The sequence below is a fragment of the Anthonomus grandis genome, chromosome 4 (assembly GCF_022605725.1).
Source record: "Anthonomus grandis grandis chromosome 4, icAntGran1.3, whole genome shotgun sequence".
Classification (NCBI taxonomy): domain Eukaryota; kingdom Metazoa; phylum Arthropoda; class Insecta; order Coleoptera; family Curculionidae; genus Anthonomus; species Anthonomus grandis.
In genome coordinates this window covers 39,027,820-39,047,900 of record NC_065549.1, presented here as the reverse complement: position 1 = coordinate 39,047,900, position 20,081 = coordinate 39,027,820, and the positions used below count along the sequence as shown (strand labels likewise).

General features: G+C 34.5%; 1 protein-coding gene across 4 annotated transcripts in view; it reads left to right on the top strand.

The window, feature by feature from the left end:
• LOC126734760 (guanylate cyclase 32E) overlaps nucleotides 1–20,081 on the top strand; it is a 261,555-nt gene that overhangs the window by 172,128 nt on the left and 69,346 nt on the right. For all 4 annotated transcript variants that reach the window (XM_050438480.1, XM_050438481.1, XM_050438482.1 and 1 more), the window contains one exon: nucleotides 16,310–16,394. In XM_050438480.1, the coding sequence (XP_050294437.1) occupies nucleotides 16,310–16,394 (85 nt within the window). The remainder of the gene's footprint in view (nucleotides 1–16,309; nucleotides 16,395–20,081) is intronic.

Here is a 20,081-nt window from a genome sequence, read left to right as displayed (position 1 = left end):
TTTTTTGCTTTTGTTTCTGTTCTTTAAAATGACAATTATAGTACGAAAATTGCGATTGCTCATAAGACAAAAATATGTTATTCGGTAAAGTATTTTTAACAGTTTGTTTAATAAATTTTAAATCATTTTCTAGTAGGGAAACTTTCCAGTGTGTGTACGCAATCTCTAAATTAAGCGATTTTTTTGAAAGTCTCTAAACAGATTAAAACATTTGTTTTTAAATGGAGTCTCCTCTACTAGTAAGTATTGCAAACAATTAATTGATCTACTAAGATGTAATGGAAGTACCTGGTTGGTTCTACATTGTAAAAGAAAACACTTGTGATTTCTGTAATTCGCAAGTTGTCTGCTGATGTTCGCCCATTTCTTCAAGTATTCATAGGTTTCCGGTACAATCCGTTAAAAATTTTTTTATTACTCTATATTATCCCAGTCTGAGGTAGTTAGATCTTCTGCGCCTAGTGTAATCTTCCCGTGAATATTTGTTGCCTTCTACAACCCAGAGCCTAACAGCTACAGTTCATGTGTTATATGCATGTCATGTGGCATGGTCATATACAGTGCTCGCCTAAAGTTCCGCATAAATTCGATAAAAATTAGAGACATGATTTTTTGAGAAAACATCCGTCGATTTTTAGTTGCGCATTATTTCACATAAATTTTTGTATACAGGGTGGAACAAAAAAAAAAAGATATGATGTCATCGGTCATTTTTTTAAATGGAATGCTATATTTTTTATTGCATTTATGAAATATAGGCGAAATTCGATTTAACCAACAAGAAAGCAAGTAAGTACGTCTATTTACAAATTAAAGTAAAATGGAGGATAAAATGTTATAAACTGTGAAAACTCTTATTAATGTATCAAGTGTTCAAACTGATCCCCATTTACTTCTTGGCAAGACGGTTTACAAACTCATGTAAAACACTATAAATTGTTTCGGATGATATACATCTAATTTCATATCTAATTCTATTTTTTAAATCTTCTACGTTGTTTGGATTTCTCAATATAAACTTTACTTTTCGGGTACCGCCATAGAAAATAGTCGCAGGGATTTAGGTCTGGTAACCTGGCCGGCTACTCTATTGGACCTCTTCGTCCTATCCATCTTCCTGGGAACACTGTATCCAAGTAATTACGAAAATCTCGAAAGAAATGTGGCGGTGCGCCTTCTTGCTGAAACCACAAATTATCTGTCGGGACAGCAGGGTCTTGTTCGTCTGGGTATAGGGCAGCCAAAGCAGGGATCAGATCTTCTTGAAGAAAATTCAAATAGCGTTGTCCTATTAAGTTTTCTTCGAAAAAGTATTGCCCTATTACTTTATTTTCCACGATACCAGCCCAAACATTAATAGATTTACGGTACTGTGTATGAGCCTCAGTTGCCCAGTGTGGATTTGACATTGACCAGTACCGACAATTTTGTCGATTTACGACACCGTTTAAACAGAAAGTTGCTTCATCCGAAAACAAATTGCAAATGTTCATCATTTGTTTTACCATAATACAGTACAATGGTATTCACGGAGAGGCAAAAAACCGAGCTCAAGACCTTGACCAACGGTATGGTACGAGACATTGTAAAAAGCACTATATCGGATACGGAATTTTTGAATATCTTAATAGACAAAATTTCCGATAAAGTGTCGCAAAAAATTAACGATACAATGCAGCAGCTATCGAGCAAGGTGAATGACTTGGAAACACGCATCACACTTCTTGAGAAGGAGAATGACCAGTATAAAGCAAGGATAGATGAACTAGATCAGCGAAGCAAACTAAATCAGCTGAGAGTATATGGATTACCCGGAAACTCTCGTGACCAAGGACAACTTATGGCACAGGTTACTAATATGTTTGAAACAAAACTTGGTATTAAGGATATTAAACCTGCTTTTTGTCAAAAATTTGGAGGATTTCAGAATAACAAAAACGGGCCTGTAATTGTTCATTTCAACAGTTCCACGGATCGTAATGCTATCTTTCAGGAAAAGAAAAAACTTAAGGGAAGCCAAATAAGTATAGTAGAAGAATTAACAAAAACAAGGTATGAGTTGGTGCTTCTTGCAAAAGAAAAATTTGGGAAACAGACTGTCTGGACTATCGGTGGTAACATTTTTGTCAACGTAAATAATAAGAAAAGAGCCATAAAATCCGAAATTGATGTTAATAATATTGGATAAGCTGAGGCCATAAACAAATACGTTTCTTTGGGTTTGTATTTACCATCGAAATCTTTTTTTTATAGTTTAAGTTCAGTGCAGTTCTAAGATTTTCTTACTTATATACATATATATATTTTTTGTTTATTTGTGGTAAAAGGGGAGAATTTTTTTTTTTTTTTGTTTCTATATCCGTTTGGTAGGTGTCATTTTTTTTTTCTTTTCAAAATTTTTATTTTTTTTTGTTGTTAAATATTTAATATGGTGGATTTGCGTACATGTTTTTTAAATGCGCGGTCGCTTGTGCCACGACTGGCAGAACTAAAGGAAATTATCAATGAGGGTGATTATGATATTGTAGGAATTTCTGAAACTTGGTTAAATTCGAATATTTTATCATCGAATATTAATATTAATGGGTATAACATTTTAAGAAATGATAGAAAAACTAGAGGTGGTGGGTTGGCTTTTTATATAAAAAATAACTTACAATTTTCTAATATGGTTTCTGTTAGTGAAGAAACTTGTGAAGAGTTATGGTTTCAACTAAAATTTTTTCATAAAAATTATATGGTTGGTGTCCTCTATAGACCTCCCAAAGGTAATATCAATTATTTTCTACAGACTTTTGAAAAAAGGTTGGCTGATTTTCAGCCTTTGGAAATCATATGTGGCGGTGATGTAAATTTAAACCTTCTAAATATGGAACATCATTATGTGTCAACTTTTTATGATTGTATAGAGTCTTTAAATTTACAACAAGTTATAATGGAACCTACAAGAGTTACAGGGACATCATCTGCACTTCTAGATTTAATTTTGATTCCAAATGACGAAACAAGCTTTGAGGCAGGTATTAGCGATTTAGAAATTTCTGACCATTTCTTGACGTATTGCAACATAATAAACAAAAAAACTGACAAAAACCTTAAATTTATGTCACGAAACCTCAAAAACATTGATAGAGAATTGCTTAACGAATTTTTACAGGTCACCCCATTTGAACACATAATTTATTTGGAAACAGTTAACGAAAAAGTCGCTGCCTTAAATAATTTTTTGATAAATTTGTTCGACGTTTTAGCACCTCTAACCCAGCACAAAATAAAAAAACAACAACCTCCATGGTTAACTTATACCATTAAAAAAATGATAAGTTTGAAGAACAAAGCCTACAAAAAATATCAAAAGACTAAAACTGATTTGAATTGGGACTATTACAAACAAATTAAAAATCAAGCTAGCATTGCGATACGTGAAGAAAAAAAACAATACCTCGCACAGATAGTAACTATGGGTTTTAAAGATAAAAAGATTTTCTGGCAAAGGCTAAAGAAACTTAATGTATTTTCAAATGGCAAAGTTAACGAATTACCCGATCATCTTAATGTCCCCAATTCTATAAATAATCATTTTATACAGGCCTCAGCGCAGAACAATTCAGTGCATGGAGATCTTTTAAATTTGTATCAAAATAAGCAAAGGCGTCAAATATTATCAAAATTAAATTTTCATACCGTGTCCACTGATATTGTGAGAAAATATTGATTCGAGATTAAATCGCTTGCTACCGGGGCGGATCAAATAAATCTAGAGATGTTGTTGTTGTGTGTGGACCGAGTTATACCTTTTGTAACTAATATTGTAAACTCATGTATATTAGACAAATGTTTTCCTGATGTCTGGAAGGTCTCAAAAATATTTCCACTTTTAAAAAAGCAAAATATTTCCGATTTTAATGATTTAAGACCTATTAGTATTCTGCCAGTTCTTTCTAAAGTCATGGAAAAGATAATTAATGTCCAAATTAGGGAGTACCTAGATAAATATAATATTTTACCGGCATTTCAGTCAGGGTTTAGATCGGGTCATAGCTGTACCACGGCACTTTTAAAGATCACAGATGATATTATTGAAGCTACTGATCAGGGTAAGGCCACTACTTTAGTACTTATCGACTACAGCAAAGCGTTTGATCGTATCAATCATACATTACTCTACGCGATCTTAGGCTATAATGGGTTTGACTCTGACGCAATTGATATTATTAAAAGTTATTTAACCGATAGAAATCAATACGTTGAAACGAATAAGGGCATTTCATCTACTGCATTTCAGTTATGTGGAGTTCCACAAGGTTCCATATTGGGACCTGTTTTATTTTGTATTTATACTAGTAATCTCACCAGTTGTTTAAAATATTGCAGTGCTCATTTATATGCTGATGACACGCAACTCTACTTTTCTTTTTTTCCTGAAAGTAAAGAAATAGCTGCCAAGAAAATAAACGATGATCTAAAAGCCTTAATAGATTTTTCAGAAAAACACAATCTGCAAATAAACGCGTCTAAATCTACCTTCTTGATTTTCGGCAAAAATCGCGAAGTATTGCATCAGAGTATGGCTTTGGAAGCTTCCTCAAACAAGCTTTTGCATTCTACTTGTTTCCGCAATTTGGGACTTCACATTGACACCAATATGAGGTATAAACAGCATATAAGTAAGTGCATTCAATCTGCTTATTCTAATTTAAAACAACTGTTTCCGCATAGACACCTGCTTTCAACATCTCAAAAAATTACTTTATGCGACGCTCTGGTTTTGAGTCATTTTAATTTTGCCGACGTCGTATATGGTCCATGCTTAGACTCTATCGACAAAGGTCGAATTCAGCGAGTGCAAAAGTCATGCTTGCGATTAATTTACGGCATTCGTCGTGGCCATCCTGTAAGTTACATGCTACGACAAACCAAATGGCTTTCTATGGAGGATCGTAGAAATCTGCATGCTGCTACTGTATTTCACCAAGTAATAACTTTAAATCGCCCCTCGTATCTATTAAATAAAATACGCTATAGAACTGACGTACATTCTTTGAATCTCCGGCATAGAGGTCTAATTTCTCCGCCTTTGCATACCACTATGTTTTATCAGCGGTCATTTTCTTATAATATTTATTTAATTTACAACCAGATTCCGGAGGACTTTAAAAATGTATCAACAAGCATATTTAAACATAAATACAAAAAATATTTATTGCGGTAAAATGGGTATATCTGGCGATCGTCGCGTTTATTAAATATGTATGTATTGGGTATGTTAAAGCTTATTGGATGTTTGGCACCTGTTGGGGGATACCTAGTAATTTATTTTGGATGCAACAAAAGAAACAGAAAAGAAATTATAACTTATTTAATGAAGGAGGTTAAACACGAATCTTTTTTAAATTGCCTTTAGCCTCCTTTTTGCCTATATTATGGTTAAGATGTTTTTTTGATTTTAAAGCATATGATATTTATTATCTTTGTATCTAGTTAAGATATAATATTTGATTGTAAATTGGGCAAATAAACGATGTATTATTATTATTATTATTATTTGCTCGCAAAATTGGTTTCTTCGATCAGGATCGTTCGACATTCGAAAATGGAGATTCTTTACAAGTGCAACCGTGGAAATAGAAACAATTGGCAGTGTTTATAACATTATTTTTATCCTCGATTTTACCTTAATTTGTAAATAGACGTACTTATTTGTTTTCTTGTTATTTTAATGTAAATATTTCGGCAACAACTGAGTTTTGAGATAAGGTGTGTTTTACGGAACTTACTTGGAATTTCGCCTATATTTCATAAATGCAATAAAAAATATAGCATTCCATTTAAAAAAATGACGTTATATCTTTTCTTCTGTTCCACCCTGTATACAAAAATTTATGTGAAATAATGCGCATCTAAAAATAAAAATCGACGGGTCCGAGCGTTTTCTCAAAAAATCATGCCTCTAATTTTTATCGAATTTATACGGAACTTTAGGCGGGCACTGTATAGGACAGTTTTTGGTTGTTTCTTTGCAAAGACCACAGGTCAGGTCTCCGTTGAACACGCCAGTTCTATTAAGGCCTCTTTTTGCCATATATTTCATTCAAAAGCTCTATAATTGTTTGGTACTTCTGAACCTAAAAAAATCTCTGGCAACCTTTGCGTCTATAGAAAATTTCATAGAGGCGCTCATTTCATTATTTATTGTACTCCCAAAGTAAGTTCTGGTCCAATACACGGACTAGCAGGTCCTCTTTTAGCAAGTTCGTCCGCATTTACTTTCTGATTACATTATTACGGCTTTCATCTTCTTAATAATTCTTCCTTTTCAGTTAAGACCGATTATAGTCGGTCTTTTACTATTGGGTTAAACTTGCATTGGGCAATTAAGTCATCTGCATATCTTTAGTTATGTTTTTGTCTTTCTTTATTTCTAAGATCAGTCTGTTTATCATCATTTTTACAATAGAGGGTTTCTTATCAGGCACTACAAATCTTCCTCTTCTGCTTAGGACGCCGTCTCTCTACGAAGGTTGGTGATCTAACAGGCACCACCATTCTGACTGACATGAATCCTATAGAGAATGTTTGGCACTTTATAAAACGTAAAGTTTCTAAGCATGCTCCTACAACCAAGCAGGATAAGATTTATGTACTCATTGACACCTGTCATACCAACCAAAATAACGTAGGGTTCAGGAAAAAGATTGGGAATTGCATTAACAGCATGCCTCGTCGTATAGCAGACGTGTTGACTGCTAAAGGTGCCCATACAAAATGCTGGTTTCGGCAAAAAATCGTATTTAATAAACATAAATGCTTTAATTTAACGTTAATTATTACTTCTTGAATAAAACTCATTGTATAATATATAATTTCTCATGTTTTAACTAAATTATCTAATAGTAAACACGTTGTATAATTGTATAATATTTAACTTTTCATCTACCAAGTGGCTTCAAATGCCAAACAATCATAATTTAAGCCCCTACAATATAGAGCATCAGAATAATGGTGCCTGAAACCGCACCTCGCAAAATCTATGGATGTTTGTCTAAACCATTGACGCAAATTCTTCAGCCATAAGTTCTGCTGTCCACCTCGTTTGTTTTTTCTTGAGGTCGTTTGCCCTCTGTCTTTCCCATGATAGGGAATAGGAGGAACTCGACTCGCTCCCGCCTCATAATGTTCCCGATGTATTGGAGCTTTCGTTCTTTGATAGTTGTCAGCAGTTTTTATCTTTGCCTATTATTTTCCTGAGCACCTTCTCTATGGTTATTCAGTCTAACCAGGATATACGCAGTATACCGCAATACAAGTATATCTTTAGTTCTGAAAGTATACCAGCGTAATATATGTAGGCAGAGCTAAATGTTTTGATCTCTATTCGTATAGAGGTTCTTCATAGAGATGAAAGTGTTTCTGGGATATTCTATCCTTGATCAAATTTTCCATTTTAGGGTCACTATTCTCGTTAACGAGGGTTCCAAGGTATTAAACAGAAGCCACTTGTTCCACAGCCTGGTTGTTAATTTGAAGGATCATCCGTCTTGGTACCTTGGAGCAACGTTTATGTGTAGAATATACTGTGTGCTTTGTTCAACACTGCCTCCAAAGTTTTTCTTATAAAAGAGAAGTTGGTTTTTTTAGAGAACGTCCCTTTTGATTTGTTTCTTCGGATGTTAAACCCTCTATCCTAATTTCTGTAGTTTGATGGCAATACAGCTGCGTGATGATGTTGAAATCTTCCACATCAACTCCGAAATATTTTAGGATTTCAAGGCGTTTCTGGTGCGAGCTAGAGTTGGAAGCATTCGGTAGCCAATAGAATAGGCGTATACATTCATATCTCTGCATCATCGTCACTTCTATCTTTATCACTGATTTTATTATAACTTCCATAATTTTTGAAATTTTTCTTTCCTTTCTCATATGACCAAGTAGCACACATATCTATAGTAATAAAATTTTAAATAAAAATTACTACAAAACCCTAATCAATTTTATCTTATACAGAATAAAATACCACTAATTTATAATTTACAGTCTTTTGAATTTAGATGTGGACTTGTCGGTTAACAGGTGGAATATAGCGGGTTATCCAATGCGAGGTTGGCTAAGTACAACCCTGCCGTTTAACACCTGTCAGAAATAAAAGTCATGTGAAGCGGTTTTTTTTAGTTGAAGGTATGTCATTAATAAATATGGATCGTTTAACAGTCGAACAACGTAGTAAAATTATTAATTTATTCTATAAAAATGGTGATTCTCCTCTGTCAACGTTTAGAGCTTTACGAGCTGATTACGATCGACATAATCGTCCTACAGAGCAAACAATTTCGAACACAGTAAGAAAATGTAAAGAGACTGGATCGGTGAATGATATTGTAAGGCACCTGTATCACCGTAACGTTCGTTTAGCTAAAAATATCGCTGCTGTGGTTTAAAGTGTGGAGGAAGACCCACATTTGTCAATTCCTCGACGTGCTCAAAATTTGAGTTTGTCTTACGGCTCCCTATGGCGAGTTCTGCATTTAAATTTACAGCTCCATCCGTACAAAGTCCAACTCACTCAAGAACTTAAGCCTACAGACCATGGACAACGTATAACATTCGCAAATTGGGTGCTTGAACAACAAGCTGCTGATGCTCATTTTTCGAGCAGAATTTTCTTCAGTGATGAGGCTCATTTTACGCTGTGTGGCTACGTAAATAAACAGAATTGCCGCATATTGGGTTCTGAAAATCCTCAGGTGGTCGTAGAAAGGCCTTTGCATCGCAAAAAAATGACTGTATGGTGTGCTTTATGGTCTGGTGGTGTCATTGGTCTGTATTTTTTTTTAAACAATCGTGGGAGAGCCTTAATAGTAAACTCTGAGCGGTATGCAAGCATGTTGACCAATTATTTTTGGAGAGAAATCGAAGAAGAAGATCTGGAAGATATGTGGTTCCAACAGGACGGGGCCACAAGTCACACAACACAGGCCAACCGAGCTCTTTTGCAAGAGAAGTTTCCAGGACGTTTAATTTCAAGATTAGGTGATATCTGTTGGCCCATAAGATCCTGTGATCTCACACCTTCGGATTTTTTTTGTGGGGCTATGCGAAAGATCGTGTCTACGCCAATAACTCTCAAACTCTTCAACAACTTAAAGCCAACATTCGTGTAGTTCTAGCCGTGATATCACCTGAAATGTGCCGAAAATTTTCTTAAAAGGATTGAAGTTTGTCAGAGGTCCCGCGGTGGACATTTAAATGATATTGTATTTCACATGTAATGGAATGATTCAACCTTTAAAACAAAATAAAAATTTCGTCTCCATCTGAATATCTTGTATGTTTTATTTAACCTTACTTTCCCAAGCATAAAATGGATAACCCTGTATCTAGTTATTGAAAACTATTATTGAGCTAGCTTTAGTTAATGCCATTAACGAAGCTGATAACTTTTATCTGATTTAATGTTCCAGCACCTGGCATTATACGCTTGCTGTTAGGATATTTTTGAATGACCATATTCTGGGAAAAAAAGGTTGAAAAAAAAGTGGTATTGAGAAACGTGCCAAATCTCTTGATCTGTCTCCTTTTTATTTTTTTATTGTGGGGGGCGTTTCAATTCCAAGATTTATGCCTCGTACCCCAATTCGTGTCTCCTGTAACTGCAGTGGTGGCTCGTGCTTTACAAATCTGGGGGTTGCAACTGTAGGGGATCGTCGGTGATCGCGAATGAAAGACTAAAAAGATTATCGCTAGCGCTTTGGCGGAGGCGAAAACATTTTTCGGTGTCATACCCACTTTTAAACGGCCAAAATAAGCAAAAAAACTCGAACTTTTGATATAATGCAATAATTAAATAAAAAAAAAACACACACGAAAGAAAAAAAAATGACATAATACCCTAAAAATAGATAAAAAGCGTATGTCATAATTATAAATTATTTAAAAAGAAAATCCATCCGACGTTCTTTAGACTCGACAAATTTATCAATTACTCTTTGATTGAAATCAGGAATGCTTTCGATAAGATCCCTTTCTTTGGAAAGCATTGCCAAAGCAGAAAGTCTTTCTTGGCTCCTGGTGTTTCGTAGAAATGTTTTTATCCTTTTGAGAGTAGAAAAAGAGAGTTCTGCTTCAGCTGAAGCCATTGGAATGGTAATTAAAATTTGTAAAAGCTTAATAGTTTCACTAAATGTTTCACTAAGCTCACCATTCTGAGAAATATAGTCAAACAGCCCAAGTAGTCCCGAGATTGATCTAAATTCCTGTGTTTCATAAATAACTTTTGGTTCTGTTCGGAGCTTTTGTTCTATAAACAATGGGTAACACTTTATTGTTTCTTTAAATTTTATTTCAGGACAATTAATACTATATTGGTTATACTGCTCCGAAAAAAAAAAGACTAGCGGCGACTAAGTGTCCGGTAAAACTGAATAGCTCCTTTCCTTGACAAATAATAATGTCACGTACTTCTTTTGCTTCTCGACAAAATTCTGTAGAGTCATCCAGCCTACGTCGTTTGGACGTGGATGGCTCCGATGGAGATGGCTCAATAGCGTCTGTGATATTATTTCTAATTTCCATTAATTTATGTTCAAAAGATAATATGTAGGTATTTGCAAGACCAGCGTCAATTTGCCTCGATTGAAATTAACTAAATAAAATATCCACATGAGGCATTATCTTATAAAATAGATTGAGCCAAAAAACAAAAATTCTATTTTGAAGAATTTTCACATACCCTGATGGCTGGTTTGTGGTGCTAATATTTCTGCTTTCATTTAAAATTTGTTTCATTGTCTCTAAAATGCCATCTTTGTATTCAAATACAGTACAAACGACTCTAGAATTAAAATGCACATACATAAGAGCATGTTCATAAGATTTTTTAATTATTGCTTGCACCCCGTTAGATGAGCCGCTCATAACTGATGCACCATCGTATGTTTGTGCAATGAGTTTGGTTTTGTTATCTTTAACATGTTTGTCAAGCTCTGCCAGAATAACCGAAGATAAAGTTTTGGCGTCATGATCACAAGGCACCAAAAAATCCCAAAAACGTTCAACTGGCTTACCGTTTACGATGTACCGAAAGACAATTGCCATTTGAAATATATTTAATACGTCACTGATTTCATCGGCTATTATGGACAAAAAATCTGCTTGTTTTATTTCCTTACAAATTTCTTCTTGACATACATTAAACATTGTTTGCAAAATCTCATTTTGGATTGTCTTCGATATACCTTTAAATACTGATGCTTTTTGTAAATGATGTTTTAGAGCACCAATCAAGCCTCGGAAAACCCCAGGATTAGAAGATGACATAGACTCATCATGTCCTCTTAACGCGAATTCGAAAGCTCCACAAAAACGTACACAATTAATAATAATGTTTAAAATATATCGATTTTGTTTTACCTGTTCGTTATGCAGGTCAATATTTCGACGATATGTACCACTTAATTAGGCCGCTACATTGACACTTCCAAAAAGTGAATATTGTACGACATTCTTCATATGTGTTGCCGATGATGAATGTTTTTTAATGCGGTCTCCTGAGTGATTAAGATCAGTAAAACCTACTTTTGTCCAAGAAACTTCGCCTCCAGACAATAAACAACAGGTACAAGTCAGGATTAAACGTTCTCATAAAAGTTCTTTTTTGCTAGACATAGATTGTTCTATTTTTAAAGGCGGAGTAGGCCTGCCAAGTCTTTTTATCTCAGTCTTATCATTTAATGATCGGTTACAGAACGGCTCTGCAATTAAACTTTGCACCGAATTCATTTTTACCAATAAAGCTTTAAAATAAAATTTATTTATATAAATTATGTTTACAAAACAGTAAATTAATTCAACACATAAAAACACAACAACTTACCGCGCCATAAACTGAATCAATGATCAGATTTTATTAAATTTGTCGGTAAAATAAACAAGGTTTGCACTATTCTTGCAACCACACGCACCTTATGAGAAACAATATAGCCGCCTCCTCCGACGTAGGCAACTTTACAATACGCCGTAATATAATCGAGTGGTTTGCAGTTTGTGTGCACACCGCCGACCGTCCGTCAGCGATCTCGATGCGACGTGATGTAGTATAGGAAATCATTGTTTTTTAAGGGTGTTTTGGTATTAATACTTGATTGCAATTTACAAAAGATGCTATAATATAAATAAAAATATGTTTCGTTTTTTTAAGTCTTTTTTTTTTGGGGGTTGCGCAAACCTGTAAACCTAATGAGCAGCCGCCACTGCCTGTAAGTGTTGCCAACACTTTCAGCTTGTTATTTAAACGTTGATGACGTAATCTGCAGTATTTTCCTTCTCTCTATACTAAGGCTTTTACGAGTTGTCCACAACTCCTAGTGTAAGAAAATTTGCGTTTTTTTCAAGCATAGTAATAATGTGGTAAGACAGGCATAGGTCTGAGAGCCTTAACTTGTTTCTTACTAGGTGCTTTTGTCAATCAGCACAGGGTCTTTCAGTCAAACACACTTATTAATGACGTAACAGCTACGTAGAAAGAAAGCTTGTTTTCATAATTACCAAGTAGGCAGCCAACCACACAAGATAAACTCATCGCTCCTTCATCAGTTCCTTTAAGACTGTTATATACTTCAGTACTAGCTGTACTAACTGGAGCTTACCTTATTGACCCTAATAGCATTAATGACGATTTGCTATGCGAGCAAATTTATACTACTGTGTTCCAGTATCTGCATTTTAACACAACAAAGACTGGAAACCAGGACAACAATGGCCTCCTTCACCAGTATGTAGGTCCTGCTAGTATACACGGCTCCACCACAGAAGACTGCGGCGGCGGCGTTAACTAACTAAGAGTTTGCAGACAGCTCAGGATTATTGGAGGCTTGGGATTGTTCGAAAGTTTACTTATGACTGGCTATTAAAGGATCTAAACTTGATTATAACTATTAAATAAGAGGGCGCCACTTAGTTTTTGAGAACAAGAAGACTTGGTATATAGGTGTCAATTAACAATTAAATGACCCTGGATAAGGTAGATCTACATATCATCTATTTACATCAAAGATAATATGTACACACCTCAAGTTCTAATCTGATAAATGTTAATAATTTGCTATGAATTAAAATATGAATAATGTTGATATGAATAAAATAAGTTGGAATAAAGTAACATTTAAATTATGCTTTCGCTACTAGGTAGACTTCAGCACTTAAAAATTTAATTGCAACTATTAAAGTTTTTAGTATATATTAATATTACGCACTGAAAAGTTCATGAACCTTTTCACCTAAGGCATATCAGCCTTAACCGTGTTACATCTACTTAACTACCAAAAAGGGTACTAAGAAATACTGAACAAAAAATAATTAATATAATAGATAGAAAATTGACGTATTAAATTATAACATTGAAATTATTAAATATATTAATAAAAATTTAAATAAGTGAGACAAATCTATGGTTAGTAATATTTAAATAAATGGACTAAACTGGCTTGTATATTCCTCCAATAAATGAACGGCTAGCCTTCAAACCCGAGGTTGTGAAGGCTATCCGGACTAGGAATTTCTAATACTAGCTCTAACTCTAAGTCCAGCTCCACCGCTTTCAGCCATTTCCCGGAAAAATCAAAAGCCTGCAGCCATCAACAATTGAAGAAGAATAAAGAGGAAAACGGAAAAGTAAAACCCTAAAGCAACGGTGCCATTGTATTTACTGTTGATAAAAAATGAATGGCATTAAAAATGTGACACACTCACCTAGCTAGGTTTCATGATCTATCCATCAAAATCTTGGTTACCAGAATTATAAAATAAACGGTTCCCCAAAGGAACAAGATTAAGAACCATAAATTATAAACCATATTAGCCACTTCCTGCTTCACAAATTTCGAAAATTCAAAAAAAAAACTGGCCTTTTACGTGCCTCCTGCAACACGGGAACAAGTCATCGAAAAATGGACGCAGTACCGACTCAATCAATAACGACCCCACCTGTCGCCTGAGCCATGAATATCAGTCAATTAGAGAAAATATTAATTATGACCATTATCAGACAAGTGACGGACCGTCAACAGAAAGCATGGATAATTAAACCAGGAGAATGATGCGTTACAGTAGTAATGTGTCATTGACAGTGTGAATTTAAAGAAATATGAATAAAAGAAGTTGACTGAAATTATTAATGTAATTATTGAAATTAATGAAATGTCAATGGAGCGTTAGTGAACATAAGGAATAGAAAAATAAAACGCTACACTGTCTGTGTACAAGATGCACGGTCTCCATATTTACTACTATAAGTCTATTAGAGCCTATAATGAGACAAACTTGGACATTATATTCAGTACAAAAGACCTTTAAAAAGAGGTATAATTCTTAACTCCTATTCTCGTTTCAATTCTTCTGCGTAAAGATTGATATTATAGGTTCATGAATGAAGATTTTGTCTTTTTTTTTTTAATCAAAAATCGACAAGTGCGATTGTTTTTCTTTCTTTTTTTTTTTTTGTTTTTTTTAACGCTATACCCAAGAAATCCGTGGTACAAACTTTTCGCTATGCGGTCTTGTAAAATCTATAATAGCAAGCCGCCTACGTAACAAGTGACGTTTGACAAGTACGTGGTTAATCAGCAAATATTAAACTATAGGTTTACATTTGCCATGTAATTCATCTTAATTAAAATTCAATTAGCTCTTACGTTTGCAGAATCTGTATTTGACACTCATAAACATGTTGGATGAAGATTAAGTTAAAGCAGATATTTTTTAATATAAATTTACTAAATGTAAGCATTTGACCTACTAATGAACCCTATTAAATAACTTTACCCTTTCGGGCATCATGTATAGGATTATTTTTATATTTGCACTTGTATATCGAAAATGGCTCTATATACATAGAAGCTGCATAGTAATTTTCAAACAAATACCTACAGACCTATCAAATTTATCAAAAAAAAATATTTTTTTACTCTTTTACCATCCTGTTGATTAAAATCTTAGATATTTAGGACATATTTACATAGGCACTTTTTTGCTTCATTTTATCGAAAAGATACGAGACGTATTCTAAATTTGCCAAACCTGTTGTTTTAAACCTTTAAAAACTACATTTATGCAATCTACGGTGAAGTCATTGTAATTATAATAAACTCAAATTCAAATAAAAAACAATTAAAGCGTAAAAACTAATTAAAAGAGAAAATAGCATCAGGATTCGATGAGAAGCCTAAAATATAATCGAAAAGCAAATCAGCTTTTGTTTAAAAAGGTTTACTATATAAGAAGTCAAAATTATTTGCCATTCTGGAAATTAATACAACTTCCATAACAAAGAATCCAGGCCTACATCCCGTTTAATTTAAGCAATCGCCTTACAATGTGCCAATAGTCGTATTCAGTATTACCCCTGATAGCAAGCTCAATATATTTGATGAATATTCACCAAATGCTGGGATATTAAAGAGATTTAAAATAAAAGTCGTGTTTTGTACAAAAAAATATATAAAAGCAATATTTTATTCTTGGTTTAACAACTGCATTAAATTTTCTATAATAACAAAAGTAAAAAGCTTTGACAAGTACATGTAAATGACGTTAGTCTGACTGCAGGCTTAAATAGATTACCAATTGATTGTGTTATGGTACATACATTTGTTTCTGTGATTTAAGTTGATTAATTCCTATGCTATTTTCTATTTATTAATTACTACTTCGTTTAAATTGATTGCGTTTAAGTATATAGTTCATTGAATAGCTTTGACCGTCAGATGAATTACATTAATGTCGACTATGCCTATTTAATTTAAATCAAACGTTTCTCAATATCCATGCGGTTACACACAGACGAGAATACTTGTCATCTATGCGGTTTATCTAAAATGAAATCCTCAAGGTAACAGAAGTTGATTTGCGTTTTTGCCGGATTTTCGTTCGCATCTGGATTAGAGCAATTTATGCTTTTACTAACTACAGTCGTAGATGTATAAATATAATAAAAATGTAACAGAAATACTATATAAAATATCTTATAATTTACATGTCAGTTGCAGGACCACAGGAAGTTAATTTTAATTCTTTCTTTTTTTTCGAGATTAGGATTTTAAGAAAGCGCCCACTAATTATTGCTCTGGCAAAAGGGTCTCAAGTTTGATGTTTTTTAATTATACTAAAATATTTTTTCAATTAAAATTACTTTTATCAAATTTAATAAAACATTTTTTTTGGAGGAATGACCCAGTTTTCGTTTGATTTCGTTGACGATGGTCTTATGAAATAAAAAGTTACTTGATTGATTGATTAATAATTTTAACTTTTTTTTTAGAGAATTTAGGGAAGAAATTAAAGCATTTTCTACGAAGCCACCATTTTGCGTGCCCTACCATTATAAAATATTTGACAGCATATCGGTAAGTATTATAGACAGAATATAAAATATTAAGTTAATTGGTACATAAAAAATGTCAAAGTAAAATGGAAAAAAATTCAGAAAAGATTAATATTACAATAAGTACGACCCTAATATTTAAATAATATTTTACTATAGTTTTATTTTGTATTTATACATAATTATTTTAACATAAAATAAATAAATGTACATTTAAACTTTTTTTTATATTTTTCTTCTTTAAGTGCGTCGCCCTCTATGGACGTTGGCAATCATTAGCGCTCCCTATACTTTGTCGACCACTTTTCTAAAGAGACTTTTATCATAGTTTCACCATACCCTTGTCGCAAATTCTTTAGCCATGATATTCTTGGATGCCTGTATCCTCTTCTGCTTTTGATTGTACCTTCTATTATAAATTTGAGAAGCCATTTCTTAGAATGTGTAAAAAGCATTCTAACTTTTGTTCCTTAAATTTGAACATGACATCGAGATCTTTTAACATTTTTAAAAGCATATCCACATTTCGCACTCTATCCATTCAGGATATTTTCAACATTCATCGATGCGTCGACATTTTAAAAGCTTTTATCTTCTTACATATGGCGTCTGTTACAATCCAAGCCTCAATTTCATAATAGAGAATACTAAAGACGTAAAAACGTAGTAATAAAGTTCGAACCGAAAGCGACAACATAACACTAACTTCAGTTTTACAAGTGATGCTCTGGATTACTCAATTCGGGCACGGACTTCCTGCATGGCATGCCAGTTTTGGTTGACCTGGCATCTAAGATATTTTTATGACTGAACGCGTTCAATTTGTTGGATTTGTATTTGTAGAATACCTCCTTCAACCTGATTCTTGTTATTATTTATCATAAGGCTACATCCCAGGTAAGTCTAAAGAAAATTCACAAACACTAAGGTTAGGAATATATTCTATTGACTCTCTTGTCAGGAAATTGGATGAGTTGCCACTATAGGAATTAATAGGACAGTCATCTACCAGGTGTTTATGTAGTCGAAAGACAGACTATAGACTAGCGCTGCAATCACAATTTGGGAAATATATTTTTCCCCACCTGAAAAGTGAATTAAAGCACTTGCCGCAATTTGTCCCTATTCTATTAAGTGTTGTCCAGATTCGTTTTAATTGATCAAAACCCTCCGGCTTGTTTGTAACGCATGGCATATGCCCGTTGGCAGGTGTGGCCTTCTTTTCCCAATTTTCTTTTCACCGCTTAATCATATTGAAGTTTTCTTTGATAAGAGATACTGCCATTTTTTAGCGGAGGTTTTCATTATCGTATCTTCTTTATGGTTCTACCGGTTATTCCAGTGTGGGAGCGGAGGACAGGATCGATGTAAAGTTTTCCCTGACCAGAGCATGTTCTCGGCGAAATTTTGGAGGAGCTATGTTGCACAATGTGGTAGTCAATAAATGGGCATTGCCTTGATAAAGACGCATAGCTTGATTGAGTTGATCTTCAACACGTTTGGTGTGTGGGCTGTTGATACTTACCAGTGCATAGTATTCCGCGACGAGGTACACTAAACCCAGCGCTCACACTCAGATCGACGAGTGTGGGCGCTGTGGAACCCCTGGCCTTCATAGTTGGCCACGCTGTTATTTAGATGGAAGCAGGATACCATCTTTGCGATACTGAGCTGCAATCTCTAATGACCCAAGGTTAGCCAAGTCAGTTATCTTAAACTCCGCGTAGCGCGTAACGCGAACTTGGGCTACTTTTGTAGGCCACGCCTAGGAAGGCAATTGGACGATAGGTTTTTGTTGATAGATACATTGCTACATACATCTTGATGATTTCGAAGAATTTTGTAACCTGTTATGCTTTAGGAAATTACCATAGATGCCCTCGTAACCAGGAGCTTTGCCAGTTTTCATTTCGGTCAGGGCCCCCGTCACTACTTCATGAGGTGAAGGGATTGGGATATTCTGTTTTGGGAGCACAAGTGGACGTGATGGTCTTGAAGTCTTTTTTAATTTTAATTATGTGTGCACGATTTTGGCGTGTTCTTAAGGTAGACACTATATGGGAGGCGACTTGGTTTGACGTTACTGGGTTGCTTGGGCGATCTGGTGCGAACTGCCGAGTAATTACGGCCTTGGTGGTAATAACTACCTTGGTGCTGGTAAAGGTTGGCCTCTATTGTCAGTGGTAACAAAACAAAGGTCGGGGTTATATTCCCTCCCCCAGGCTGCAGATCGGAAGGTACATCTGTCTTTGGCCTCGAATAGAAGATGGATCCCTCTGATTATTTTAAAAGGGACGTACTATTTATGCCATTATCACAGTACTTCCACATGTCATGGTGGCTGTAAAAATCACTTACGTATATAGCTAGATGCTCGTAGAGGTTAAGTACAGGCCAAGTAAGACCTAGTGGTTTGTAAATATTAGCTATTGCAATATCGCCAAGTTTAACGGTTACTTCATAGATGTAATCTTCAGGGAAGGTGTAAAGCAGGGGTGCATTTTCTATGATGCCACGTCAATTTTTTTTACTACACCAATTTGACTGTGATAGGTAGCACCCAATAGTTTAAATCCTGGAATATTTGCTCTTAAGCTCACTTGAGCTTGCTTTTCCTAAACAGCGTTCTCTGCGCAGAAACCAGTATTTTGCTCTGCTTATACCGTATATATTAAGGTGACAGACTCGTACACTAGGTCCGAGCTTCTTCGTCAGTTGGTCCTTAAAATATTTATTGTACTTGTGATTCTCTTGTCAGGAGATCTAAAGATTGATTTCATTGATTTTTTTGATTGAGATCTGAAAATTGGCTGGCTAATTGTTAGGAATGATTATTCATTTGGTTTTTTTAATGCTTAAATTTAATCCAAATTCTGCACTATAAGTTGCCACATGGTCAAGCAAAATCTGAAGACCCGCCCAACATGTTCGCGATTATGACGGTGTCGCCAGCGTACCTAAGGGTATTTATGTTGACGCCATTAACAACAATTTTTAGGGCAGGTTTCGAATATTTTAGTAAATTGAGTAAAGGAACTCCACAAGCCATCTTGAGCATTGATATCTTCCTATAGGATTCTTGGTTCGTTAATGCTGTTGGCGATGTTGGTAAAGTGACGTACTGATAGTGTGATATTGCGAAAATATAAGGTTGATGCCAGATATTTTGGTAATTAGTATCTTTACACGTACAACATTATTTTTTGGTATGGATTTTTCTGCCTATTAATGTTGCGAAGCATTCCATGTTACACTTTTGTCCATCGTTTCCTTAACCTTCATATCTTGGATGTAGTTGTCGATTTTTTTAAGGCTTCTTTTTGATATGGTTGGCTTATGATCTCCGTCTTCTTCAGTATTTTATTGCTAATTGTAAGAGGTCCATCGTTGTTTCCTTTTGTGGGTTTTTGTTTATTCACTTAAAGGTAGTAAATATTAAAAAGGAATCGTAAAAGAATGCAACTCTGTCAAACAACGATTTTGAATCAAACTTTACCTGACATCTGTTGATCTGGCCTAATTTGCAGTTTAGTTCTGATTAAAAAATTTAATTGGTTTGAAACTTCTATGGTCCAGGCACACGTCTTTAAGGAGTTTCATAAGCTTACTTTGTTGCACTTTGTCAAAAGCCTTTACATAGTCTATAAAATAGGCATAAATAGGAACAATAAAATCACTGCACCTCTGAACCAATATATGAGGATATATT